This window comes from Camelina sativa, chromosome 15 (genome assembly GCF_030686135.1).
Source record: "Camelina sativa cultivar CO46 ecotype springtype chromosome 15, ASM3068613v1".
NCBI lineage: Eukaryota > Viridiplantae > Streptophyta > Magnoliopsida > Brassicales > Brassicaceae > Camelina > Camelina sativa.
Window position 1 is genome coordinate 3,876,738 of NC_141894.1, and position 26,968 is coordinate 3,903,705.

General features: G+C 38.4%; 6 protein-coding genes, 1 long non-coding RNA gene and 1 pseudogene across 7 annotated transcripts; 5 read left to right on the plus strand and 3 right to left on the minus strand.

The window, feature by feature from the left end:
• The first annotated feature begins 143 nt into the window (after nt 1-143).
• Nucleotides 144-3,472, plus strand: LOC104745157 (adenosine kinase 1). The gene is made up of 12 exons (XM_010466335.3): nt 144-743; nt 870-923; nt 1,157-1,203; nt 1,314-1,345; nt 1,442-1,543; nt 1,758-1,825; nt 1,910-1,986; nt 2,100-2,197; nt 2,301-2,371; nt 2,471-2,537; nt 2,617-2,800; nt 3,115-3,472. The coding sequence occupies exons 1-12, from the start codon at nt 652-654 to the stop codon at nt 3,255-3,257; spliced, it is 1,035 nt and encodes a 344-aa protein (XP_010464637.1). The 5' UTR covers nt 144-651; the 3' UTR covers nt 3,258-3,472.
• A 1,654-nt stretch (nt 3,473-5,126) lies between these two features.
• LOC147926242 (serine/threonine-protein kinase PCRK1) lies at nt 5,127-7,716 on the plus strand. Its single transcript, XM_087488066.1, has 5 exons — nt 5,127-5,523; nt 5,942-6,354; nt 6,447-6,707; nt 6,788-6,910; nt 7,005-7,716. The coding sequence occupies exons 2-5, from the start codon at nt 5,977-5,979 to the stop codon at nt 7,521-7,523; spliced, it is 1,281 nt and encodes a 426-aa protein (XP_087344192.1). The 5' UTR covers nt 5,127-5,523; nt 5,942-5,976; the 3' UTR covers nt 7,524-7,716.
• A 386-nt stretch (nt 7,717-8,102) lies between these two features.
• Nucleotides 8,103-11,963, plus strand: LOC104745161 (cell division control protein 48 homolog A). Its single transcript, XM_087488063.1, has 8 exons — nt 8,103-8,541; nt 8,679-8,841; nt 9,079-9,307; nt 9,410-10,176; nt 10,275-10,496; nt 10,586-10,657; nt 10,773-11,417; nt 11,503-11,963. The coding sequence occupies exons 1-8, from the start codon at nt 8,513-8,515 to the stop codon at nt 11,803-11,805; spliced, it is 2,430 nt and encodes an 809-aa protein (XP_087344189.1). The 5' UTR covers nt 8,103-8,512; the 3' UTR covers nt 11,806-11,963.
• Nucleotides 11,964-12,200: 237 nt separating this feature from the next.
• Nucleotides 12,201-14,908, minus strand: LOC104764682 (uncharacterized). Its single transcript, XM_087488064.1, has one exon. It carries the CDS (start codon nt 14,711-14,713, stop codon nt 12,380-12,382), a length of 2,334 nt encoding a protein of 777 aa, XP_087344190.1. The 5' UTR covers nt 14,714-14,908; the 3' UTR covers nt 12,201-12,379.
• A 19-nt stretch (nt 14,909-14,927) lies between these two features.
• Nucleotides 14,928-16,180, plus strand: LOC104745159 (uncharacterized). Its single transcript, XM_087488070.1, has 3 exons — nt 14,928-15,246; nt 15,712-15,790; nt 15,897-16,180. Exons 1-3 carry the CDS (start codon nt 15,095-15,097, stop codon nt 15,960-15,962), a joined length of 297 nt encoding a protein of 98 aa, XP_087344196.1. The 5' UTR covers nt 14,928-15,094; the 3' UTR covers nt 15,963-16,180.
• A 98-nt stretch (nt 16,181-16,278) lies between these two features.
• LOC104764683 (auxin-induced protein X15-like) lies at nt 16,279-16,923 on the minus strand. Its single transcript, XM_019241211.2, has one exon. It carries the CDS (start codon nt 16,852-16,854, stop codon nt 16,516-16,518), a length of 339 nt encoding a protein of 112 aa, XP_019096756.2. The 5' UTR covers nt 16,855-16,923; the 3' UTR covers nt 16,279-16,515.
• A 4,394-nt stretch (nt 16,924-21,317) lies between these two features.
• On the minus strand, nt 21,318-22,960 carry LOC147926243 (uncharacterized; annotated as a pseudogene).
• A 589-nt stretch (nt 22,961-23,549) lies between these two features.
• On the plus strand, nt 23,550-25,397 carry LOC104745164 (uncharacterized). Its single transcript, XR_760707.3, has 5 exons — nt 23,550-23,963; nt 24,274-24,477; nt 24,566-24,628; nt 24,721-24,796; nt 24,892-25,397. It is a non-coding gene; the product is annotated as an uncharacterized LOC104745164 (long non-coding RNA).
• Nucleotides 25,398-26,968: the final 1,571 nt, after the last annotated feature.

Consider the following 26,968-nt stretch of genomic DNA (forward strand, 5'->3'; position numbering starts at 1 on the left):
ATCCCTGAAAAGTGAAAACTTTGAATGCTTCTGACACTACTAAATACTACACAACGTGGATGATTCAGGGACTAATGAATGCCACCGACACATTCTTTTACCATTTCCTCTTCAATTGCAAACCGCTATCACGAGGGATAGCCGTGAAGTGGGCTTATAGTAGAACTGTATATGGTTGTCCCATTGTTTTTTTTTTTTTTTTTTAACTCTCTCTTGTTCCTCCGCTTAGATCCAATGGACTTTTCAAAGTGTATTGACAATTTCCTCAAGTGGGTTGGTGGGATTGGGACTTTTATCTGTAACATACAACAAAACTACTGCAATCATATTATTTAGTAACTCATTCTGACAATGGTGGATACTTATATCAATGTTTTATAATGATTACACTAAATACTGTATATAGGTTTTGATTAAAGAGAAATTAGAAAAATTCAGCACGATTTTAGAAACCTAAGAAGTGTTAAACTATACATTAGAAATAATAATACTAAGAGGAAGAAGAATCTATCTTTGGTATACCTAACTTTGGTTTCTCTATTATAAAAACAGACACAACACTCTTCCACTTACCAAACACACTTAGCTCCATTACCAGATCTGAATCTCTCTTCCCCCTTTTTCTCGAAATCCTTCAGAGCATCACCATCCATGGCTTCCTCTGATTTCGATGGAATCCTCTTGGGAATGGGTAACCCACTCCTCGACGTCTCTGCCGTCGTCGACCAAGATTTTCTCAACAAGTAAGTTAATAAGCTCAGATCCCGATTGTTTCCGTGTTCGGATCTGAATCGATTTGCGTAAAGATACTCTTCTGGTGGGTTCTCTGGTTTTGAATGTTTTTTTCTTTTCTTTTGAAATCGTGACAGATACGAAATCACATTGAACAATGCTATTCTCGCAGAGGACAAGCACTTGCCCATGTAAGTGATTTGATTTGAAACCGCACTCTAACTACTATGACATAGCAATAGAGTTTGGATTTGATGTGATTAAGTTATAAGGGATATAGAGAAGTTCATAATGCTGTCACAAGTCTTAATGATTGATTTTTCATTGGCCCTTGAGTGATTCAGACAATGAAACGTGCTTGATGCGGTTTGGAATATGACTGTGACTATTATGTTAATTCACATGATCATTGGTATTGTTTTAGGTACGATGAAATGAGCGAGAAGTTCAGTGTTGAATACATTGCTGGAGGTATATTCATCTTTATGCGTTATTATTATACGTCATTTTGGTGTTTATGTGCATTATTATTATTATTAGCAGGGTGTGTGATATATTCTTGATTTCCTTTGTTTTTTCAGGTGCTACCCAGAACTCGATCAAAGTGGCCCAGGTAAAAGGATCGTTAACCCTTATTCTCTCATACTTTTTTTTTCTTAATGTTAGTACTTTTTTTTGCTTAACCGTATGATTTATTTGATTACTGCAGTGGATGCTTCAAACTCCTGGGGCAACCAGTTACATGGGATCCATTGGAAAGGACAAATACGGAGAGGCCATGAAGAAGGATGCTACTGCAGCTGGTGTCAATGTGAGTCTTCTTTAGGTTTTATAAGTTATTGCTCTTTGAGTCTTTGGTTCTGCTTTAGTAAGTCCATAGCATCAGGAAGTTTATGTAGACTGTTTATTTGCTGTGATTGTTCTATATCTAGGTCCACTATTACGATTGGTGATTGGTTCTGCTTTTAGTCCATATCATTATCATCAAGAAGTAGACTGTTTAGTTGCTGTTGTTCTATATCTAGGTCCACTATTACGAAGATGAGTCAACACCTACCGGAACTTGCGGTGTCTGTGTTCTTGGTGGAGAAAGGTCAGTTTACAATCAATCTTTATCATCTTAATAAGATGTCCTTCTGCTGAGTTGTATTGAGGCGTGTTTCCTTTTTTTTTGCAGGTCGCTCATTGCAAATCTTTCTGCTGCTAACTGCTACAAGGTTGAACACCTGAAGAAGCCTGAGAACTGGGCTCTGGGTAAGAAATTTCATCTTCTGAAATTTTTAAAAGAGTTTGCTTTCTGTGATTTGATAATTTCATTTGTTGGAATCTGCTGAGATTTTTGTGAAACATGTTTCATTTTTTGGCAGTTGAGAAGGCCAAGTTCTACTACATTGCTGGATTCTTCCTCACGGTATCACCAGAATCCATTCAGTTGGTTCGTGAACATGCCGCTGCTAACAACAAGGTAAGAAGACATGATCCGATATGAGAACCAAGCACAGTGATCTGTTTCCCCTACCAGTTTTCCTTTAATATGAACAATTCTGACATGCTCACATATTTGGCAGGTGTTCACAATGAACCTTTCTGCTCCATTCATCTGTGAATTCTTCAAAGATGTTCAGGAGAAGTGCCTACCGTAAGCACATCCTAATCTCTTAATCCATTTATTCCATCTTATAGTTGCTTACACTAATCACTGGCGATATACTGAAAAGCAATGTCTTGCTCATACCAGGTACATGGACTATATTTTTGGCAATGAGACCGAGGCAAGAACCTTCTCCAGGGTTCACGGCTGGGAGGTAACTGCCGAAGTTTCACCCTATCTTTTGGTTTTGAAAAAAGACAGTTTATTAATCTGTTTGGTTATATTTTATACAGACTGATGATGTTGAGCAAATAGCCATCAAGATGTCCCAGTTGCCCAAAGCCAGCGGAACATACAAGAGGACCACTGTGATTACACAAGGTGCAGATCCCGTGGTTGTCGCCGAGGATGGAAAGGTGAAGAAGTACCCAGTCATCCCTCTCCCCAAGGAGAACCTTGTTGACACCAACGGCGCAGGTATTTGATAAGCCATCACTAACTGCTCCCTAACTAAGTCACAACAGTTCTAATCTGCTTTACTCCTTCTAGGCTAGATACAGTTAGACTCATAGCTAAGAGTTTGTCCCCTAAATTTCCCTTCAGAAACTTATTAATGTTTGATGATACTAACCACTCATCTAGTTAGCGTAAACACCACAGAACCTTATTCAAATCCAGGTGTACCAAACTGTTTGCTTTGTTAGATTGTAATAAGAAGATCATCATACATTTGGTCTCAGTTTCGAATAAACTGATTCGGGTGGTTTAACCGCCTTGTTATGTGATCATAGGTGATGCATTTGTGGGAGGGTTTCTTTCGCAGCTGGTGCAAGGAAAAGGGATTGAAGAGTGTGTGAGGGCGGGATGCTACGCGTCAAACGTAGTGATCCAGAGGTCTGGCTGCACTTACCCTGAGAAACCAGACTTCAACTAAAACTAAAAAAGTTCTCCAAATCATCTTTTTAGTTTTATATCGGAATGAGATTTTGGTGATTTATATACTACCCAAATAAACACTATTGTTGTTTGCTTGTATCACCTTTTGAGTTGAGGATTTGAGCTATTGAGTGTGTGTTTTTGGCTTGATTTTGTTTATTACCCTTTTTATCAGTTCTCTGTTATTTAATAAAATATTATTACCAGGCCTAAGTGTGAATGTGTGATATAACAAACTGTCAGAATGTTACATCCTCATGGATGTAATTAATTCCTCTGTATTATTTTTTAAAAAATTGCTCCTCATTAGAGAACAAAAAGAGATGGGAAAGTCTCTTAAACTTGAATTGGTATTTGCTTAATTAGGGAGGTGGCTCTATGATATTTGAACTAATGTTAAGGTACACCTCTTGGTTGGCTTAACCAAACCAAGTCACGTCCATACAAAATCTGACATAAGCTCAGTGCCCCCAACAATTAAGAGTTTAAACGAAACTATGAAGTAGTAGAGTGATCATAATTCCCTGCAATGTACATTGTCGTTTTTTTATAACTTGTTTTTAACGCAACTGGTTCGAATTCAAAATAGTGCGGTTCAACGAAACTACATTGGTCTTCATTGCAATGCAAAAACAAAGTTTGTGGAATCTTTTGTGTCGGTACATAAAAGAACAATTTCTATCGGATCATAGATATGACAAGTTATGTGCCTAGTTTCGGATGTTTTTGATAATGCTAGGGTAGGAAAAGTGTAGGACCAATATGACTCGTTAAAATCTGTTGACTTTTGACCTATAAGGATCTACCAACTTTGACTTTTACTTCTCTCTTCTCTTCTACTACTATCTTTTATCTTTTCCGTATACAAATCAAATTCGAAAAATTCACAAAAGGTCTCTATCTTATTTCCTATGGACTCTACTCGTGACCCTTCCCTTGCCAGATAAAAGTTCTCAATAGGGACAGACAGTGCCTAGGTTCTTAAAACAACATGAAAACTGTGCCATTTTTCTATCACAGAGAAGATCTGATCCACTTTTAGCTGTAAAAATCTATTGGTAGGTAGGTGAAGTTACGAGACTTTGAGTGAAGAAGATGTATATATTACGAAAAGTACCAAACCGGGATCAAACCGACACAGCAGCGTGAGCAACTCGACAAAAGTTGTAGATTAATTAACACATAATTGTAAGAAATAGGTTAAGTTACCAAGGTTTAAGGTTAGCTCAACAAGTGGTGCAGTTTACCAAAACCAATACTTATCAAGTTATCAAGAAACCGATATAAGATCAATCGGAAAGCATAACCGAGGATTTCTTAAATTCGTTCTTTGTGTGAAAATGCTAAAACTCTGTCGTTAAATTGATGTAATCTAGGTTCCAGGAAGATTTGGGAAATCTCCTAGGTGACTCAAGTGTAATATCCCTTTCACTTCCCCATTGCAAATCTCATACATGATAACTTTTTATATATCACAAATAAGATTAAAAGAATATTATGCTTATATTATACGTAAGATTATATTTTCATACGTTTGATAGGTTGAAAGGACTTTAGAACCCATTTTGGCCGATGCATTTAAGTAGAATTTTGAATCCTGATGCAACAAGACTTTTATTGGCACAAACCATTAGTTTTCGCAGTTTATAATTATATCATTATATGGTTATAATTTGGATAATCTGAAGAAAAAAATTGATGAGTCATTGAAAAATAAGGTAAAGAAACCGTAATTCATATAAATCAAACTCTAAATCGTTAAAAAATAGGCTACTTTGGGAAGCACCTTACCCATTGAACAAGTCAAAAAGAAGAGATGAAATAAAACGTTTTCTTTATATAATAAGAAAATATAGTTTTTGGAAGCATCTAAACAAAATAGTACAAAACCAATGTATTTTACTTTTGTCCAATTTAAATTCTCAGTTCTTTAGCAGACAGACTTTCAGCTATATGTAAAAGACTTGGCTTTTTTTGGTTTTTTGTTTGCTTTTGCCGTGTGACGACTTCTTCTTCATCTTCTTCTTCGTCCATCCTCCTCCTCTTCCAAGTTTTTGCTTCTTAAAAAAATCCATTTTCCCAAATACCCAATTTAAAAAACTCCTCCTACCACCTATCATCTTCTCTCAAATCCTCTTTTGTTACGTGATTTATGAACCATTTCATAATAATCATAATCATCCTTCTCTTCTGGCGAGATTGAATTGTATCTTCTTCTGAGAAAAAGTTTTGATTTTTACCTGTATACAAAACAAAATTCAAAGGTGCGTTGTAATCATCTTCTTCTGCTTTTTATGATGAGTTCAATAAGTCACAGTTCTTTTTATGTTGCTGCTTGTTGGGTTTTAAGAGTATAGGAGGAATCTTAACTTGTGAAACTCGATTACTTCTTCTAGCTTTCAGATCCTTTCTCTTGCCCTCTCTTAATTTAGGGTTCGTTTTACTTTGGAAATATATTGGATCTGTTTGTTCCCGTGAGTAAAAATTTGATCTTTTGTATATCTAAAGTTCGAAATCCAAGTAAGTTGAAACCAAAGGGAAGCACTGATGTTTAAGAGCAATGACTCTGTTAATGCTTGAACTTTGCAGCTTAGTTGTTCGATAATATGTTCCAATGAATGGTTTTGATGTTGTGGTTGCGTTTATGTTTTCATGATCAGTGTTTATTTTTGTGTCCTGCAGTGGAGAAACCTCGGTGTTTTCATCTCTTCTCGACGATGAAGTGTTTCTTGTTCTCTGGTGGAGACAAGAAAGGAGAACAGAAGACTCCTAACTCGGTTTCATTGACCTCTAACTTCTCTGACCGCGAAATAAACCGAAGCGGATCAGAGTTTAACTCCCGGGATGTCTCTGGGACGAGTACGGAGTCATCCATGGGGAGGAAGAACTCGTACCCTACAATGTCTACTAGAGCAAGTAATCTCAGAGAGTTCAGTATTACTGATCTCAAGTCTGCAACTAAGAACTTTAGCCGTTCTGTTATGATTGGAGAAGGTGGTTTTGGTTGTGTCTTCAGGGGAACAGTGAGGAACTTAGAAGACCCGTCGATTAAGATCGAAGTCGCTGTGAAGCAGCTTGGTAAAAGAGGGTTGCAGGTTAAGTCTTATCTTTCCTCCTGTCTTATTTTCAAGATTTGTCAGTTATTTTACAGGGCTAACTCTGTTATCTCATGTCTTGGATTCTTCAGGGGCATAAGGAATGGGTTACGGAAGTGAACTTTCTTGGTATAGTTGAGCATACAAACTTGGTGAAATTGCTTGGCTATTGTGCTGAAGATGATGAACGTGGAATTCAACGGCTTTTGGTTTATGAATACATGCCTAACCGAAGTGTTGAATTCCACTTGTCCCCTCGGTCACTCACTGTTCTTACTTGGGACCTCAGATTAAGAATCGCTCAAGATGCAGCTCGTGGCTTAACATACCTGCACGAAGAAATGGACTTTCAGGTAATGTCATGACTCTGCTTGCTATGTTATTGATCTCATTTCACTCTCTTTACTGACTTTGATTCATTGTTTTGTTTCAGATCATATTCCGTGATTTCAAGTCCTCGAACATCCTTTTGGATGAGGACTGGAAGGCAAAGCTCTCAGACTTTGGTTTGGCTCGTTTAGGTCCATCTGAAGGACTAACCCATGTTTCTACTGATGTAAGTTCTGCTTTGCACTTATTTTTTGTTGCAAGATTTGAGAAAGAAACATCGAGCTCTCTATTAACGTGTTATTACAATTCGGCTGTATTAGGTTGTTGGTACTATGGGTTATGCAGCACCTGAATACATTCAAACAGGCCGTCTCACATCCAAAAGCGATGTGTGGGGTTATGGAGTGTTCCTCTATGAGCTTATCACGGGAAGGCGACCAGTAGACAGAAACAAACCCAAGGGAGAGCAGAAGCTTCTAGAATGGGTGAGACCTTATCTATCTGACACAAGGAAGTTTAAACTCATATTAGACCCGAGGCTTGAAGGGAAGTACCCGATCAAATCGGTTCAAAAGCTAGCAGTTGTGGCCAACAGATGTCTAGTGAGGAATCCAAAGACACGTCCCAAGATGAGTGAGGTGTTAGAGATGGTGACCAAGATTGTGGAAGCTTCTTCAGGGAACGGCAGCCCACAGCTAGTTCCGTTGAAGAGTGTAAATGCTTCAAGAGACACGGGAGGAAAGAACAAGAGGGGTTTAGAGACAAAGAACAATGGTGGTGGCGGTGAAGGAGGTTGGTTTGGAAAGTTATGGAACCCAAAGACAATAAGAGCTTGTTGATTACATAATAATTCAAACCCATCATACGAAAATAGAAGACTCCAAGAAGGGTTCCAGGGAGATTGGAAAGCTTGAAGAGTTTGGCGAGATCAAGATCAAGCTCATATACATTACATATAATATAATTTGCATATGAAGATTATGAAAGATTCTAAATGATTTAATATGATATTTGTGTGATTATAACCAGTAACCACAGCTTAATCAAGAAGATATGTATATAAGCAAGAATGGCTTATCAGAGTTTTGTTCCAAAGCTGAATCAAGTCTTCAGCACTCTTGCTTACGTGTACATTTGTGTTTGTGTTAATTGTATAAGTACTTATTAATTACCATAAGTAATTTTTTTTTTTTTTTTGGGATAAAACCATAAGTAAACTAAATTTTAACGCTCACATAAATAAACATAAAACAATTACGTCTTTTGTGGGATGGACTAAAAAATATGTAGAGGACTACTCAAAATTAGGGAGAAGTAGTTGGAAAAAAAAAAGAATATTTTAACCGATTTAAGAATATCTTTTACCAATAGGTAAGAAGAACATGCTATTGCTTGTTTTGTTATTTTGTTCCTATCTTAGTATAAAAAAATGAAATGAATGTTCCTAGGAAATTACAAAAATAAAATTTAAAAATATTAATAAGCAAGCACAAAGAATTTGACTTTTGTGGCATTGATTTTTCCTTTTTGGAAAAGAGGAAAACAAAATAAAAGAGACTAGGAGTAATTTAGTCACATAACATACATGCGGTATAATTTAAGAAAAATGTAAAACATTGGGGTCGGTTAGATATTTACTAGAAAGATAAGGAAAAAAAGAAAAGGAAAAAAAAAAAAATGGAGAGTTCTCTTTACCAACAAGAAACATAGAGATATTAATCTCATCAGCTCTTTCAGATCCCATTATCACAAATCGATCTCTCTTCTCAGAGAAACCCACACCAAGACAAAAAAAAAGCTCTCATCTTTCTTCGATTAATCTCAAATCATGTCTGCCCCAGCTGAATCTTCAGACTCGTAAGTACTCCCAGATCTCTTATTTTGTTTTCTCCGATCGGGAAAATCTCGGATCTCTTTTGCTTAAAGTCTAGGTTTTTATTCGATTTTGGGTACTTACTAGGGTTTTTGGTTGATCTTTTGATTTGTGTTTATAGGAAATCGAAGAAAGATTTCAGTACTGCTATTCTCGAGAGGAAGAAGTCTCCGAACCGTCTTGTCGTCGATGAAGCTATCAACGATGATAACTCCGTTGTTTCCCTTCACCCTGCTACCATGGAGAAGCTTCAGCTCTTCCGTGGTGATACCATTCTCATCAAGGTTCGGTTTTGCTTTTTGGATTCTCTTTTGATTGTGATATTGAATGGTTTGGTTTTTGAAATTAGGGTTTTTTTGCTTTGCTTGATCGGGGGATTTCTTATGTGTTTCTACACAAACCCTAGTTTATGATTTTGGGTATTGAATGATAGTATTGTATTGGTCTTGTCTTTATGAAGAGATTGGTTTTTTTTTGTGGTCTTCTATTAGTTCTGATTTGGTTTGGCTTTTGGCTTTCAGGGTAAGAAAAGAAAGGACACTGTGTGCATTGCTCTTGCTGATGAAACATGTGAGGAGCCAAAGATCCGGATGAACAAAGTTGTCAGATCTAACTTGAGGGTTAGACTCGGAGATGTTATTTCTGTTCACCAATGCCCAGATGTCAAGTACGGAAAACGTGTTCACATCTTGCCTGTTGATGATACCGTTGAAGGGGTCACTGGAAACCTCTTTGATGCTTACTTGAAACGTAAGTCGGCTTTTGTGCTTTGGTTGTTTCCTTGGAGATTCTTGTTTGGTTTGAGATAACTATTCGAATGATTTCTGAATAAAATTTTGTTTTTTTTAACAGCTTATTTCCTTGAGGCATACCGCCCCGTGAGGAAGGGTGATCTCTTCCTAGTCAGAGGAGGAATGAGGAGTGTGGAGTTCAAAGTTATAGAGACCGATCCTGCTGAATACTGTGTGGTTGCTCCAGACACAGAGATTTTCTGTGAGGGTGAGCCTGTGAAGAGAGAGGATGAAGAAAGGCTAGATGATGTAGGTTATGATGATGTTGGTGGTGTCAGAAAACAGATGGCTCAGATCAGGGAACTTGTTGAACTTCCATTGAGGCATCCACAACTATTCAAGTCCATTGGTGTTAAGCCACCAAAGGGAATCCTGCTCTATGGACCTCCTGGGTCTGGAAAGACTTTGATTGCTCGGGCTGTGGCTAATGAAACTGGTGCCTTCTTCTTTTGTATCAATGGACCAGAGATCATGTCTAAACTGGCTGGTGAGAGTGAGAGCAACCTGAGGAAAGCATTTGAGGAGGCTGAGAAAAACGCGCCTTCGATCATCTTCATTGATGAGATTGACTCTATTGCACCAAAAAGAGAGAAGACAAATGGAGAGGTTGAGAGGAGGATTGTGTCTCAGCTCCTTACACTCATGGATGGACTCAAATCGCGTGCTCATGTTATTGTCATGGGAGCAACCAATCGTCCCAACAGTATTGACCCAGCTCTTAGAAGGTTTGGAAGATTTGATAGGGAGATCGATATCGGGGTTCCTGACGAAATTGGACGTCTTGAAGTGCTGAGGATCCATACAAAGAACATGAAGCTTGCTGAAGATGTAATTTTCTATTTATATATATATATCCTTGTCTTTGTTTGTTGACTGTAATGTTTATTGAAAGCTAAACTTTGCTTGTGGTTATTTTTTTTTTCCAGGTGGATCTCGAAAGGATCTCAAAGGACACACATGGTTACGTTGGTGCTGATCTTGCAGCTCTGTGCACAGAGGCTGCCTTGCAATGCATCAGGGAGAAGATGGATGTGATTGATTTGGAAGATGACTCCATAGATGCTGAAATCCTCAATTCCATGGCAGTAACTAACGAGCACTTCCACACTGCTCTCGGAAACAGCAACCCATCTGCACTTCGTGAAACCGTAAGTATTGACAGTGTTCCGCTTAGAACGAGATCAAAGCCTATACCTTTGCTTATTTCTCATTCCAACATCTACTTTTGGCTTTTCAGGTTGTTGAGGTTCCCAATGTCTCGTGGAATGATATTGGAGGTCTTGAGAATGTTAAGAGAGAGCTCCAGGAGGTAATTCTTTTCTTGCTTGATTATGTTCTTTATTGTAAGCCAAGCTTGTTTGTTCCTTTCTTGCTTGGATCTGTCCATTAATTGTAAGCTAAGCCGTGTCATTGTTTATATGCAGACTGTTCAATACCCAGTCGAGCACCCAGAGAAGTTTGAGAAATTCGGTATGTCTCCGTCAAAGGGAGTCCTTTTCTACGGTCCTCCTGGATGCGGGAAAACCCTATTGGCCAAAGCTATTGCCAACGAGTGCCAAGCCAACTTCATCAGTGTCAAAGGTCCTGAGCTTCTGACTATGTGGTTTGGAGAAAGTGAAGCAAATGTCCGAGAAATCTTTGACAAGGCCCGTCAATCAGCTCCATGCGTTCTCTTCTTTGATGAACTCGACTCCATTGCGACTCAGAGAGGAAGCGGAGGCGGTGGCGATGGAGGTGGTGCTGCTGATAGAGTCTTGAACCAGCTTTTGACTGAGATGGATGGAATGAATGCCAAGAAAACCGTTTTCATCATCGGAGCAACCAACAGACCAGACATTATTGATTCAGCTCTTCTTCGTCCTGGAAGGCTCGACCAGCTCATTTACATTCCACTACCAGACGAGGACTCCCGTCTCAATATCTTCAAGGCCGCCTTGAGGAAATCTCCTATTGCTAAAGATGTAGACATCGGTGCACTTGCTAAATACACACAGGGATTCAGTGGTGCTGATATCACTGAGATTTGCCAGAGAGCTTGCAAGTACGCCATCAGAGAAAACATTGAGAAGGTCAGTGATCTTTAAATCTCTAGTCTCTAACTGAAACTGCAACAGTCTCTAATATCTGAACTTACTCTCTTGGTTTTTGTTTCAGGACATTGAAAAGGAGAAGAGAAGGAGCGATAACCCAGAGGCTATGGAGGAAGATGGTGTGGATGAAGTTTCAGAGATCAAAGCTGCACACTTTGAGGAGTCGATGAAGTATGCTCGTAGGAGTGTTAGTGATGCAGACATCAGGAAGTACCAAGCCTTTGCTCAGACTTTGCAGCAGTCTAGAGGGTTCGGTTCTGAATTCAGGTTCGAGAATTCTACTGGTTCAGGTGCAACCACTGGAGTCGCAGATCCGTTTGCCACGTCTGCAGCCGCTGCTGCGGATGATGATGATCTCTACAACTAGTGATAACTTCGTTATCCTTTTTTTTTTTTTTTTTTAAGTTTAAAACTCTACTTTTGGATTACTGGGAAAGAAAGTGATACTGATTCTTTCCTTCTGTTTCTAAGTTATCCGAATCTCTTGTGTTTGGGTTTTAATCAATGTTCTTAATTTTCGTTTCACTCCTCCTATATTGTTCTTTCATTACAAATGAAAAACAAAGGGATTACTAAACAAAAAGATTGCAGATTACAATTGATAAGTAATTGTCGTCTGCTTGATCTTTGGATCTGTTTCCTCCTCTTGTCATGTTAATGCTGTAAAATTGGTCTTTTTCTAGACATTCAGAATCTTGTGACACGCTATTAATGGGTTCTGAAGCTGAGGATGTTCTTTCTGCATCACTGGTGGTTGTCAAATAAGCCAAACGGATGCTTTTATTAATCAACAACAATTGATGTCAAGATAACAACAAATGCTGCTCCCAAGTCTTAAACGTAATTGAACATAATAGGCCACATGTTGGAGATTAAAGATGAACATATAATATATCTATTAGTGTTCTTGCTCAAACCTTGACCGTTAAATACTTAAATCTTTAGCCTTCAGCGCCAATTCCACGTGCTCTAGGACGTCTGACAGCAACCAGTGGATTGACTATGCCTTGTGAATCTCTTCCCAAACCCGAGCCTTCGACAAAACCCATTCTCGCCATCATCCTCGACCCAAAACCTCTTGTGTGCTGCTCAAAGGCTCCCAATCTTTTGTCTCTAATTCTTCCGGAACTAGAGGCACCATTGTCATGGGAGATGTGTTTCACATGTTTTCCAGAGGAAGAAGATCTGTTCCTTTTAGCGTTGTTATTGCTTGACGGACTCATGTCTTCAGTGTCAATGGAGAAATCCAGACCTAACCCAAGTGATTTTGGACGTTTAACAGCTTCTATTGGTTGTGCTATCCCCTTACCATCCTTTCCTAGACCGCCTCCATCTATGAATCCCATTTTCGCCATCATTTTGGATCCAAAGCCTCTGGTGTGCATCTCGAATGCCCCAATGTCTGCTCCATTAGAGGTTCCTGGAGTAGTTTCAGCTACCCGTTTTGCATCTTTTTCACCGGAGGCTTTCGCAACAGCAATCTCAGAATCGATTACGCCACTTGACACAAACGATACAGGTTGATCAGCATATGAACTCTTCTTCCCATTGCTTTTGTTTCTCTCCCTTTCCTCTCTAGTAGGTCGCTTTTTGGTTGAGTCTTTTGCTTTCTTCCTATCTAAGCTTCCAGATTTTCCTTTTACCCCTCCACTGACAGCAAAATCATCATCCTCATCTCCTGCTCCTATCAGCTTCTCGATGCGAAGTTTATCGCTGGCAGATGGCATACATGTCTGATATGTTCGAGTCACCGTCACAAAGCTTTTCTTTCCAGAACCATTGCAACTACTTGATAAGCGGTACACATCTGCTAATCGTCTTACCTGAGAGCAATCTCGATTATGCATACGCTGGAAACAGTGCATGTCCACATTTTCAAGAACAAACCTCTCTAATTGAGAGTTAATCTCAGCAAGATCAACACCACGCTGCAACATTCTCTCACGGCGCTTCAGAGCAATGTATTCTTTGCGGTGTTTCTTCTTCTCACCAGGGAAATTACGTGACTTCTTGCTCTTTTGTGAACCTGAAGGCCAAGACTGAGGAAACTTAGCCACCTCCTTCTTCTTATTCTTCTTCCCCGAAAGACTTCTTGAATCCTTCACATACATAAGATCATCCATTGTGAATGGATGATTAGCCTTACCATGCCCCGAGAAACGACTCCCTGTCGTCTTCTTCTTACCATATTCCATTGAAGCTTTTTGCAGACTAATACCAGTCAACTTCCTTGGTTTTCGATCAGCAGAATCACTATCAGAACTATCACCACTTGACAAATCCAAATTATCCAATGATTGTTCAGCTAACCAATGAGCATCCAACATAATCTCACTGCCACCAATACCTTCCAAGTAATCCTTTGCAACATCATCATCAATCTCGGAGTTACTTCCAAACATGTCTTCCGAGCTGTCACTCTCAGATAATTCAGAAGACTCACTGCTACCTTCATCTCCAGATTCATCATCATCATCATTCGACCCTTCTTCTCCATCACTCTCTTCACCAGATATATCTTCAGTATACAATTTCATCCCTCCTATAGAAATGAAACCCGAATTCCTCCTTTTCGGTGTTTTCACAACATCAGGCATCACTTCATCTTCACTAGCACCAGCTTCAACCTCCTCCTCATTAGAAAATGAACCACCTTTATCTTCCGAAGCCTTAAGGCTACCACTTGGTGCAGCATCAGAATCATCAGGAAATCCCAACCCTTTATGAGACTCATCACCACCCAAAACAAAACTCGGTTCGTATTCGTAATCATAACTTACCTTAACACCTTTCGAAGACGAAGGCGTCTGATCCAAAAACGCAACGATTTGAGTCGTCTCCGACTTACCCAACACCATAGGATTTGAATCAATCATTTGATCAACTTCTGCGCTTGGTCTTCGGTCCAACCCTTCCTCAAACTCGACGGGAGGATACTGATACACAAAAGTATTACCATTGCATTTCCTTGGACCAGTAGTGGAAGCAGAAGCTTTCACACGATCTGAGCTTCTAAGATTCGATCCCTTTCTCGAAGAGCTTCCTCCTCCTCCTCCTCGAGATGGCGTTGAAAAATCAGGATCCCGTGGGTAATCGGAGAGAACGCCTCCTTCAACGAACAGAGTAGTATTATTCTGACGTCGGCGACGACCACCGGAGGAAGACCCCGCCGCGGAATTAAAATTGGTTCTCGTGCTTTGTCCTGGAGATTTAGACTTGCTTTTTCCAGAACCACCACCACCACCGTTAGATCTTCTCCTACCACCGCCTCGCATAATTTTAATAACCTTTAATCCCAGAAAACCCTAATTTGGGGAAGACGACGACACGATGAATCAAAAAGAAAGAATCAGATCTTTTTTTAATAGTGTTCTTCTTCCCCAAAATGAAATGGGCCACGTAGTTAAAACGATGGGTTTCGTGTCGTTTTGGCATCCTCTCTTCGAGGATCTAATTGTTGGAATATTCGAAATGATGTGGCCCTAGAGCGAGGAATAAGAAGTATTTCTAGATTGACCCCTAAGTTTTTATTCTATTTACAAAAACATTCCAGGATATTGCAATCGCTGTTACCAAACAGAAAGGATTAGTAGAAAGATAAATCGCCGGAGAAGAAGATAAAACAAACACAGAGAGAGCGACTGAGAGAGGAAGAAATGGAGAAGTATTTTGGAAATGCATACAGGGGAGATCCAGGAGTGCCACATGCTGATGCGGATCGTTTCGTGAATATATGGATTGGTTCTGCTGCTTTCTCCGTTCTTACCTTGGTCAATCCTTACATGTGGCAGCTCTCTAACCAGTTCAAGTATAATTCTCTCGCTCTCTCTCTTCAATATCGAATTCAAATTATAGGGCTTTTGGTGTCTCTCTTAATGTGTGAGTGTCTGGGTTCCGAAATTGGTTTTCTAAGTTCATGTGTTTGGGTCTTAGGTTTATGTTAAAGCTCTTGATTCTTTTTGGTTCGACTGTTGAAGTTCTTCTTTTGCTGTTACATGATTGGTTACAGCGCAATGTTAGAAGGTTTTGTAATGTTAGAAGATAGTTTGATGTCTTTTAGGCGAACTGGGATGAAGTTGTTATCATAGACATAGCTAAAACCTCAGGTTTCATATCATCTAGTAGTTGAAGGTGTGTTTTTGTCTTATCGAGACTGTAACTGCATACCCTCTCTTTGTTCCGTTCTTTACTTCTATGGTAAGATGATTGGATTCACGATAGATAGTGACATATCCAAAGTGTAATTGTTGTAACGATTCTCTAATATTGGCAGTTATCATGACAAGTGGATGCTGTTTGAGCAGTACCACTGGAAAAAAGCAAGGGCAAAGAAGGAGCCTTACGAATTCAAGGTTTCAGACTATATATAGCCTAAGAACTGAATCTGTTTTTCATAATGTAACTAATGGTAACAACATTGCTCACAAGTTTATTTGGTTCTTCTCTTTGTTTACTCAGTGGAACAAGATACCTAAAGAAGTCAGGGACTCGTATTATTACAATTGGCCTGTCTACTTCCCATAGATGTCTCTCTGTGCTGCGCTCCCCCTTGTGAATCAGAAGAGAAACTCAAAAACTTGTGGAACTTCTATGGAATCTAGCTCTATCTCTCTCTTCTTTGTTCTGTTCTTTCGAGTACTTTTGGATTTTTAAGTTCTTCTTGTAATGATCAATCACTCAACTCTTCACTGTTTAAACTCCTCTGGTTAAAATCTCTTATGGCATTATTGAAAAATTATAAACTCTCTCTTTTAAGCTCAGAACTAGAATCTGTTGATCTGATCACCATTACCACCTTCTAGTAAATAACTCGGTCATGATTATTAGTACTAGTATAGTTTTTGTACTGCCTGCAATAGAATAATTGCTTAATCTAGGGAGAAAATGTTATGCATCCATTGAAGCTGTAATAATGGTGGTAATATCAAGCTAGCTGCTTACGAAAACCTCTTACATTCAAATAAGTGTTAAGAGGAAAAAAATGAACAATCACCAGAACGGTGAATAAGAGAAAGAATGGTAAATTCTTGTAGGAAAAGAATTTCAGCTAACATTGTTTCTCTACAATCTACTAAAATCAATACTCTCTACTTCCTTGTAGAATTTTCTGTACTTCTTCCGGCTGGCATGGAATGGTCAGAGGTCCTCTGAGCTGGAACCCGAACTCCTCCCTCGCCTGCTCAAGCAGCCTCATGAACTCAGGTTTGTTCAACTCTTCAAGCTCCAAAATAAATCTCTTAGCTCTCTCTCCTTTAACGGCAATCACCGCTACGTGTCCTTCCTTCACATCACTTGGAATCATCCATGCAGCAGTACTACCTGCATTACCCTCTACCTCGAACTCACCACAATTCCCTACCCTTTTGGAGAATCTAGTTTGTAGCTTTCTCATGAAAATCTTCAACTTCTTGCACATTCTCAAAACGTCAACAGTAGAAGTAAAGTTCTGGTTGGTGTTTATTTGCTTCTCCTTCCGTGGAGTTATTGCATTGTTTTGGATTAGAGAGTCTGGAGTTTATATACTCGACGTTGATGTCAACACTCATGGTTAGGAAGGTTCCGAGAGATTTCTTGATTACAACATTTAATGCAGTTCCGATCCTCATTTGTGTATCAGCTGTAATCTTTCGTTGCTCTCCCTCAGAATCGTGGGGCCTTCTAAGAACACGCTTCTGCAGACCAAAAAGTGTAACTTCACACCTCTTTCCTTTTAAATTAAGATAATTGATCTCTCTGCTTCAATCTTTTTTTTCTTTGTTAAGACTCTAAAAGTGTACTAATTCATCAAATGGTAGAAACGTGTACTGGACAAGACACAAAAAGACTTTGATTATTTTTAGGTTTTAACTAAATTCAGACATCTCGAAGAATCACATGTTTGGTTTCTTGTATTAATCACCGCTACGTGCCCTTCATATATTTGTAGTTGTATGTATATTGAGACGTACCGACACATAAAAGAAGTGAAGAAATTGTCATTATCTAGAGTAGAGTATTATTGTATACTGTACATATATGTCAACTACCTTGTGGTCTGGTCTGTACGGAGTCACTAAATGTTCGTTCAAACTTTTAACACCATTACGTACGACTTCCAGTCTCCCCGTTCTTGATTTCTCTCTTCATTTTTTATTTGTAGCCCTACTTAAAACTCATTGTATATAACAGAAAGCTATAATTTTGTTTTATTGATTGGTTACTTTATGTAGTGTAAACCATTGGTTTTTTTATTTTACTTTTTTTTATAGATAAACCACTGAATTATAATGATAAAATAGTTGTAGAATTCCTCACCAAAAAAAAAAAAAAAGTTGTAGAATTTAGAAAATACTAGTGTGCGAGGTGCGACTATAAATGTATTCTAGAATGAGAATGATATGTATGGCTAATCTAACATACTTAGAAACTTTACTACACATTTTTCTTGTCAGTAACATCCATCTATAACATAATTACATAACTATATGATTAATGCGATTGGTTAATATATACAACTTAATTCTTTACATGTTGGTTGATCACACACCATATTGTAGGGTTTCAGGACTAGGAGTAAAGCACTGGTTTCAAAAGCAAATGTAACCATCTTTACATTTGTTTGGTTACAAATCAAATTAAAGTGAACTAGGATATTATAAATAGTTGTTTGGTCGCCTTTTTACACTTGATATATTGAATAGAGCTGTGAACTAATCAGATTATGTTTATTTACGCTACGAAACGTTTTTTGCTACTACAAAAATTTGGCCGATGGTGAATTCATGGTATTAATTTTTGATAAAAGGATATTTTTTCATTAATCATCAAGTGTATCTTACATCAGGTATTTATACTCTATACAAGTGTATAAAGATAGTAAGAGCTAAAGGAGACTCTACTATATCAATACACCATATAAATCACTATACAGTATAAGTCAATATGCCCCCCTCAAGCTGAAGATTCCTGAATGGAATAGAGGCTTGAAACCAATAATCGTTGGAGGAGGTGATAGAAAGGACCAGGGTGAAGAGGTTTCGTTAGAATATCAGCCAGTTGATTCTCGGATGACAAGTGAAAGAGACGAAGGAAACCACTTTTGACCTGATCGCGTGTAGTATGGCAATCAATCTCCACATGTTTTGTTCGTTCATGGAAGACATCATTGCTGGCGATATAAATTGCAGACTTGTTGTCACAGAATAGTTTCGTCTGAACTACTGGTGTGATGCGTAAGTCTCGCAGTATTTGTCTAAACCAGAGAAGTTCCTTTGTTGTTTGAGCCAAACTCCGGTACTCTGCCTCTGTGCTACTCGAACTGACAATATCTTGTTTCTTAGATTTCCAAGATATTAGCGAAGTTCCAAGAAAGATGCACATACCAGTTACGGATCGTCTCGAGTCTTTGCAAGTGCCCCAATCTGCGTCAGCAAATCCGTTTAAGCAAATCTCAGAGGATGCAGAGTAAAAAAGTCCTTGACCTGGATTGTTCTTCAAATACTTGAGGACATTGCGAGCAGCGTGCAAGTGAACATTCGTAGGACATGAGAGAAATTAGCTCAACTTGTGTACTGCAAAGGTGATATTTGGTTGCAGAGATACAACAGTCGACCAATCAACTCTCTGTAAGGTTTATCATTAGGCAGTAAAACCCCTGTTTCCTTGGTAAGCTTGATCTTAGGATCCATAGGTACAGAGTTCGGTTTGCAACCTAATAGACCAGCATCAGCCAATAGATCTAAGCAGTATTTCCGTTGACAAACAGAGATCCCATCAGCATTCCTGGCAATTTCTAAGCCTAAGAAGAATTTAGCTGGCCCTAAATCTTTGGTCTTAAGTTGCTTCGCTAAACAAGCTTTGACTGAAGCTACGGCTTCCTCACTATTGCTCGCTATCAGAATATCATCAACATAGACAATAAGAGCTGTATAAGAGGTACCTTCTTGTTTCACAAACAAGGTATTATCTGCATAGGACTGTGCAAAACCATCATCCAGTAAAGCCTTGGAGAAGCAGCGATACCATTGTCGCGAGGCCTGCTTTAATCCGTATATGGACTTGTTAAGTTTGCAGACTGCATTAGGCGGTAAAACACCAGAAGAAGGTGTGTATCCCTGAGGAAGGCTCATGTAAATCTCCTCATCAAGCTCACTGTGGAGGAAAGCGCTTGTAACATCCATCTGAGTAAGGCTCCATCCCTTCTTAGCCGCTAAGTCCAAGAGCAATTTCACACTAGCAAGACGAGCCACAGGTGAGAAAGTATCAAAATAATCAACACCCTCTTGTTGTGTGAAACCTTTGGCGACTAAACGAGCCTTATATCGTTCAACCGAACCATCTGCGTAAAATTTGATTGTGAAAACCCATTTACACCCCACCACATTCTTACCTGGTGGTAGTGAGACAACATCGAATGTGTTGGTACGCTCCATGTTGCCCAATTCCACATTCATAGCCTCTGTCCACTTCAGAGATGCTATAGCTTCTTGAAAGTTTTTAGGTTCAGTCTCAAGAGTAACAGATAGAATGTAGGATTTATATGAAGGTTTCAGATTAGAGTAAGTGAGAACGGATGATAAAGGGTAAGGAGTGGTGAGTTTTTTAGAAGAAAGTGGAGCTAAAAAAGATGAAGACGAAGAAATTTGTGCGAGAGAACAGTGATAGTCAGAGAGATAACCTGGTGCTTTAGATGATCGCCGTGGCCTGCCATTTAGTGGTGAAACAGTGGTCGTCGCAGGAGTCACAGTCGTATCACTAGAAGAGGCACCAGTAGGATTTTGACTTGTGGATGTTCTTGATGATGATGCATGTGTCGAACCAGAATTATGAGATGATGGAGTATGAAAGTAATCTATGTTATGAGGAATGTTTAATGGTAAGACAGAAGCATCAAACAAATCAGGAGAACAAGAGTCATGCTAATTATCAAAGAATGGAAAAACATGCTCATAAAAAACAACATTGCGTGAAATGGAGACTCGATTAGTTTCTAAATGAAGAAATTTGTAACCTTTATAACCAAAAGAGTAGCCTAAGAAAACACATTTATCAGCCCGAGCACTAAATTTGTGACGATCCTTAGGTAAAGTAGAAACAAAACATAGACAGCCAAAAGAACGTAAGAAGCTATAATCCGGTTTTTTCTTATTAAGTAATTCATAAGGAGTACAATTCTTCAACAATGGAGAAGGAGTTCTATTAATAAGAAATACTGCAGTAAGAAGACAATCAGTCCAGTAACCTAGAGGAACGTTTGATTGAAAGAATAAGGCTCTAGCAACATTAAGGAGATGTTGGTGTTTTCTCTCAACAACAGAGTTTTGTTGCGGTGTATAAGCACAAGAAAATTGATGAACTATTCCATGTTTTCTAACAAGATCAGTAAAAGCAAGTTCTGGAGCATTATCTGTTCTTATCTTCTTAATTTTTGTATTAAACTGAGTAAAAACATAGGATATAAAAGCTGGAAAAACATTAAGGACATCATTTTTATTTCTTAGCAGATAAACCCAAGTAGCTCTAGTACAATCATCTACTATTGTGAGAAAGTATCTATATCCTTCTATAGACTCAACAGAAAAGGGACCCCAGATATCTAAATGAACTAGATCGAAGGGTGAAGAAGCTAACAGATTATTGGAGATAAAGGGTAACCGTTTCTGCTTAGCTAGAGGACAAACAGAACAAGGTGTATCATGCTTGGAATTAGAAACAGGTAAAATACCAGAAAGAAGCTTTAACTTGTTAGGAGATGGATGTCCAAGGCGTTGATGCCAAAGATCTCCATCAACTTCCAAGGATCCAGTAAAATGAGTAGAAGATGCAGATGGCGAAGACTCAGAGATGCTTGCAGGGGACGTATCAAGATGCAGAACGTAAAGATTATGAAGCATGTAGCCTTTACCAATCATCAAGCCCTGAATAGACTCCTGAAGATAACAAGAATCAGGAAAGAAATGAGCAGAACCTTGATTATGTTGTAAAAGACTACTAACAGAAATGAGATTAAATTTAAAAGATGGGACATGCAGGACATTATGCAAAATGAGATTTTTTGTCAATTGAACAGAGCCACAATGTGTTATATCCACCTTAGCCTCATTCGGTAACGAGACTGTGACACCTGCCACAGTAACTGGTTCACTAAAAAATGTCAAGTCAGAGCAAACATGACTAGTTGCTCCGGTATCAATGATCCAACTACCATGAGGAATGTGTTTAGAGAGAGATGATAAACATTGATGCTGGAAAGTAAGGCGGTTGTTCTCAAAACGTAAAGAAGAAGAAGGAAAATGAGATGGGAATGTGAAAGGTATACCGGAAGAAGACTGAACAGCCATAGCACCATGATCTGTAATGGAAGAGACTTGAGAAGATGAAACTGGACCATCCGGAGGTTTAACCTGAGCACTCAACTGTTGAATAAGAGTTTGTATCTGATCACCAGTCAGAGTACTCACATCAATATTTGTGGCAGCAACAAGAGCAGGTTGCGGTTGAGGAGAAGTCTCCGTGACAACATTAGCAACCGTGTGTACTGGAGGGCGAGGGTTAGGTGAATGACCTCGAAACTGTGTCCCCGGTACAGAGGCTCGTTGCTGATTCGCTGCTTGATAGTTACCAAAAGTGCTCTTGAAGCCAGGTATGTAACCCGGAGGATAACCATGGAGTTTGAAGCACTTCTGCACAACATGTCCAGTTTGACCACAATGGGTACATAAGGGTCGAGAACCTCGTGGACGATAGTTATTCTAGATAGCAGCATAGGCAACATTATTAAAGGGAGCTGGATACGAAGCATTGTCTTGAGCAGGAGCAGTGGTTTGAAAGATCATGCTATCTGGCTTTGGCTTAATTGAGCTCTGTCGCTCATCAGAGGTTACCATGTTAAAAGCCTCTTCGATACTTGGGATAGGCTTCATCATTAGTATCTGCCTTCGTGTGGAAGCATAAGACTCATTGAGACCCATCAAGAACTTCGTCACACGACTTCGCTCCTGTAACTTTTCCCATAACGCAACTGCATTACATTCGCACTTACCACAAGTGCAAACAGGAAGCTCAACATAATTCTTGTATTCTTCCCATAAGGTGACCAACAAAGTGTAATACGACGTTACATCTAAGGAACCTTGCTGAATAGAATTGAGCTTTTGTTCGATCTCAAAAACACGTGGTGCATCATCTTGTTTGAAACGAGACATGAGATTGTTCCAAATTCCTTCAGCAGTAGGGATGAACAACAAACTAGCACCAATCTTTTTATCAACCGAATTGATAATCCATGTGGATACAATGTCGTTACAACGTGACCAAGTACCAAAGTCACGGTGATCATCAGCAGGTTTCTTAAGAGTTCCATCAATAAATCCTAGCTTGTTCCTAACATTGAGAGCTACGCGAACTGACCTGCGCCAAGAATAGAAGTCTGCACCAGACGAGAGACGATCGGAGACTATGCTCATCCCCGCATGATCGGAATTGTGTAGAAAGAATGGATTCTCATACTGATCCGCCGGCAAAGAAGTCGAAGATGGCGCCATGATTCAGATCGGAGGAATTAGACTGTGCGATGATAAGAAGCAACAATCCAAGCTCAATCAATCAAAAGAAAGGCAAACACACCCAACACGATGCGGACTACAATCGAAGAACACCGAAACAAGACAATCGCAACAAGATTCGCAACAAAGGACGCGAGGATCTGGAGATTTGAAGCGCTCATCGGAGAAAAACAGAATCGGAGCTCCAGAAAAGAAGAAGAAGAACGAATCGAGCTTAAACAAAGAGAAAAAGACTCAAATCGAAGATGGAGAAGCTCAAGATCGCCATCAATGGCGTTTGAAAAAGTTTGTTACACGGAAGAGAGAATGAGAAAAATTATTTTGCTCTGATACCATATTAATTTTTGATAAAAGGATATTTTCTCATTAATCATCAAGTGTATCTTACATCAGGTATTTATACTCTATACAAGTGTATAAAGATAGTAAGAGCTAAAGGAGACTCTACTATATCAATACACCATATAAATCACTATACAGTATAAGTCAATATGGCTTAGAACGAGTCGCAAGGCATCGCTATAATCTCTTGAAAATAAAAGCCACATAACTTTTTTCTACCAGAGCTATGGCATTGGTGGTAACTATAAAAACGACGTTGCTTAACAATAAAAACGAATTTAATTATGCAAATGAAAATGTTAACGAGCGATGTTTACAGAAGGAGTTTTAGGATCGTTTAGGCCCTGTGCGTGTCACCTTCTCATTGGATGAGGGGAAAATAAGTTTTTTTTTTTTGTTTTTTTGTTTTTTACTCTCGCTCTTTTCCCGACTCTCTCTCTCTCTCTCTCTCTCTCTCTCTCTATTTGGGTAGTGTCGAGGGAAGAAATCAAATCGGAACACTCCACCGGCAACATCGGTTCATCAAATCCGTCTGTTGATCTAATTCGTCGTTATCATTATCTCCGGGGTTTAGGGTTGCTCAAATCCGTCGTTATCATCAAATCTTGTGGTTAAATGATGCTTCAATCTGTTTATATTGGTAAGAATCTCATGATTTGAGTTGTAGAGCATGATGAATTACGTTTTTTGATTTGATAAGAAACTAGGGTTGAACGAATTGGGAATTTATGTAAACAAAGTTAGGCTTCTAGGTTGTTTAGCCGATTGAGAATTGATAATTGATCTGTTTTGTATTCTCAGCTCCGATTCCTACTCCGATTGGGAATTGATGCTATTGAATATGATGTTATTGAATCATCTACGATGTTCGACTTTGTCGATGATAAAGTGTTGCGTTTGTTTTACGTCTTATGTAACTTATTATCCCCGCATACTTAATATTTTGTTAGGTTGAGACCATTGTAATCAAAAGCTATAGGAAAGCTTGATGATCTTGACGAAGAGCTTAACACTTACTCAACGAGGCTTCCTGAATTGTACAATTTGCATTTTCCTGAGCTTGCTAAGATCGTACATGACAAAATCCAATTATGTCAAAGGCTGTAAAGCTAATGGGGAATCGGATTAACGCACCAAAGCTAGACTTGTCTGAGGTTATAACTTGTTTACCACTCTCTCTTTTGTCTTTTATTTGTCCGGGTTTGATACTTTAGATATTTTATGTGTCCAATGTCATCTCAGATATTGACTGATGAAGATGAAGCAAAACTAAAACAAGCTGCTGTGATATCTATGGGAACTCAAGTAAGTGACCTTAATATGAGACTCGTTCCCTGTTTATCTTTTATTTTATTGTGTGTATAAGCTTCACTTATTTATTTTTGTTTTGATTTAAGGCCGGCTAAAAGCAAATCAAGAAATGCATTTCCGTATACTCTTTGACTCTTGAGAATGATGCCTTCCAGGAAACAGGTATGTTAACACATCAATTTGAATTAATCTCAGTAGCTTATTGAATGCTTACCTATGGAGAGCTTTGAATGGTTTTCTTGTTTAATTATGTACAGCAATCCAGACTCTTCTTCAACTTAAATACTCAGAGCCTCAGATTCTCAAAAAGTTCTGCGGGTTGGAAGGAGCCTTAGAGAGAAGGAAGCTGCAGCTGGAGGAATCAATGGCGGATGAATACAAAGAGAGACTATGCTGCAGATGTGGAGAGCCTTCGTGGTGAAGTGGAACTGATCGTCTACCAAAAGCTAGGACTTTTATGAACCATGATCAGTAAGAAAGCAACTCCCTGTGCTTTAATTTCTGGTTGGAAAACCTTTAGCTTTAGCAGTTGTAGAAAAATCTAACTGTCTTAAAGATAGAGTTGAAGATGTGTAACTTAGGCGGATCTTACTGATCCATTAAATTTTGCATGTTATTGCCTTGACTTAAGAGGTTTTCTTCCCCACGTCTAGTTTCATATCGTGTTTGATCTTTTATGTATAGTATCAACTTCCACTATTTGTTTGATTCGTGCTCCATGTTAAATGAAAGAGTTGCAGAAACGTACATACTTTAGTGATCATGTTAAAGCCTACATTTTTCTTTTTGGCAAAGAACATGCTCTTGTCGTTTGTAATCACCGTAGTAATATTGATTGGCTTGTAGGATGGGTTTTGGCTCAGGAACATAATTTAATCTCACAGTTTCATCTATCTTCTTTTTTATGTTTTTGTTTGAATCCATAAACAGGTCATATAGGATGTTTACAATATTTAAAAATTTGAACAAAATTCATTATACTATAATAATTTCTAAAATAAAAAAATTTAAATTAAGGATCCCAAGTTTAGGTACTACCAATGGATCCACAGAATGGTAAAGTTTCTTAAAAAATTATTAACTTCACTTTTATTCAAAATTTACAATTTTTTTTTTTTAAGCATTAGTTAACACTAGCCCTGAGACCTATTATCCGGGATCCGGTCTCCGATCCGGGATCCGCAAATATCCGCTCCGGAAAACCGGATATCCGAATAATAGTTGATAGATAAAACCATTGAATTATAATTATAAAATAGTTGTAGAATTTGGAAAATACTAGTGTGCGACTATAAATATATTCTAGAATGAGAATGATGTATGGCCAATCTAACATACTTAGAAACTTTACTACACCTTTTTCTTGTCAACAACATCCATCTATAACATAATTACATAACTATATGATTAATTCGATTGGTTAATATATACTACAACTTAATTCTTTACATGTTGATTGATGATACATATTGTAGGGTTTCAGGACTAGGAGTTTAAAGCATTGGTTTCAAAAGCAAATGTAACGCTCCGACCATCTTTATCTTTCTAGTTACTTACTATAAGTTTGGATAAACGAGATCGTGAACTAATCAAATTAAAGTGAACTTGGACAACTATTGTTAAGTCTATATAGGATATTGAAAATAGTTGTTTGGTCGCCTTTTAACACTAGATATCTAATATAAAGTGAACTAATCAGATTATGTTTATTTACATACAAAACGTTTTTTGCTACTACAAAAAATTGGCCGATGGTGAATTCATGGCTTAGAACGAGTTGCAAGGCATCGCTATAATCTCTTGAAAATAAAAGCCACATAATTTTTTCTACCAGAGCTATGGCTTGAGTTTGTATGGGTAGGAAAAGTCATAAGAGTCGGTGAACGGAAAAAAAAAACATTTGAATCTGATGATTATAAATGATCCAATCTTTAAAGTCAACTCACTTTGACGGACTTGGGGATATCCTCAACTTTTGGACTATAGGTTATAGTAATAGTATATATGGCACCGAATCATTGTATCTTGGATATAATGGATTCTCAATCCTTTGATATATCAAAATAAAGCATATTGAAAACTTTTAAAAAGTTTAATAAGAGGTCACGTGATCTGGTATATTATCACTAATTTAATCTTATCTCTTACTAGTTCATAGCTAGAAATGATTTGTCCGTAAAAGCAACAAAAAGTGTCTAAATTAAAAGACCATCACAAGTTCCACCAAGATCCAAGAAGCATTAGAATCAGTACAAGAAACATAAGAATCATTCTCATATATAGAATAAAAAGATGTTCAGGTTGCTTGCATACTACTTGGGTGGTGTTGTTGGA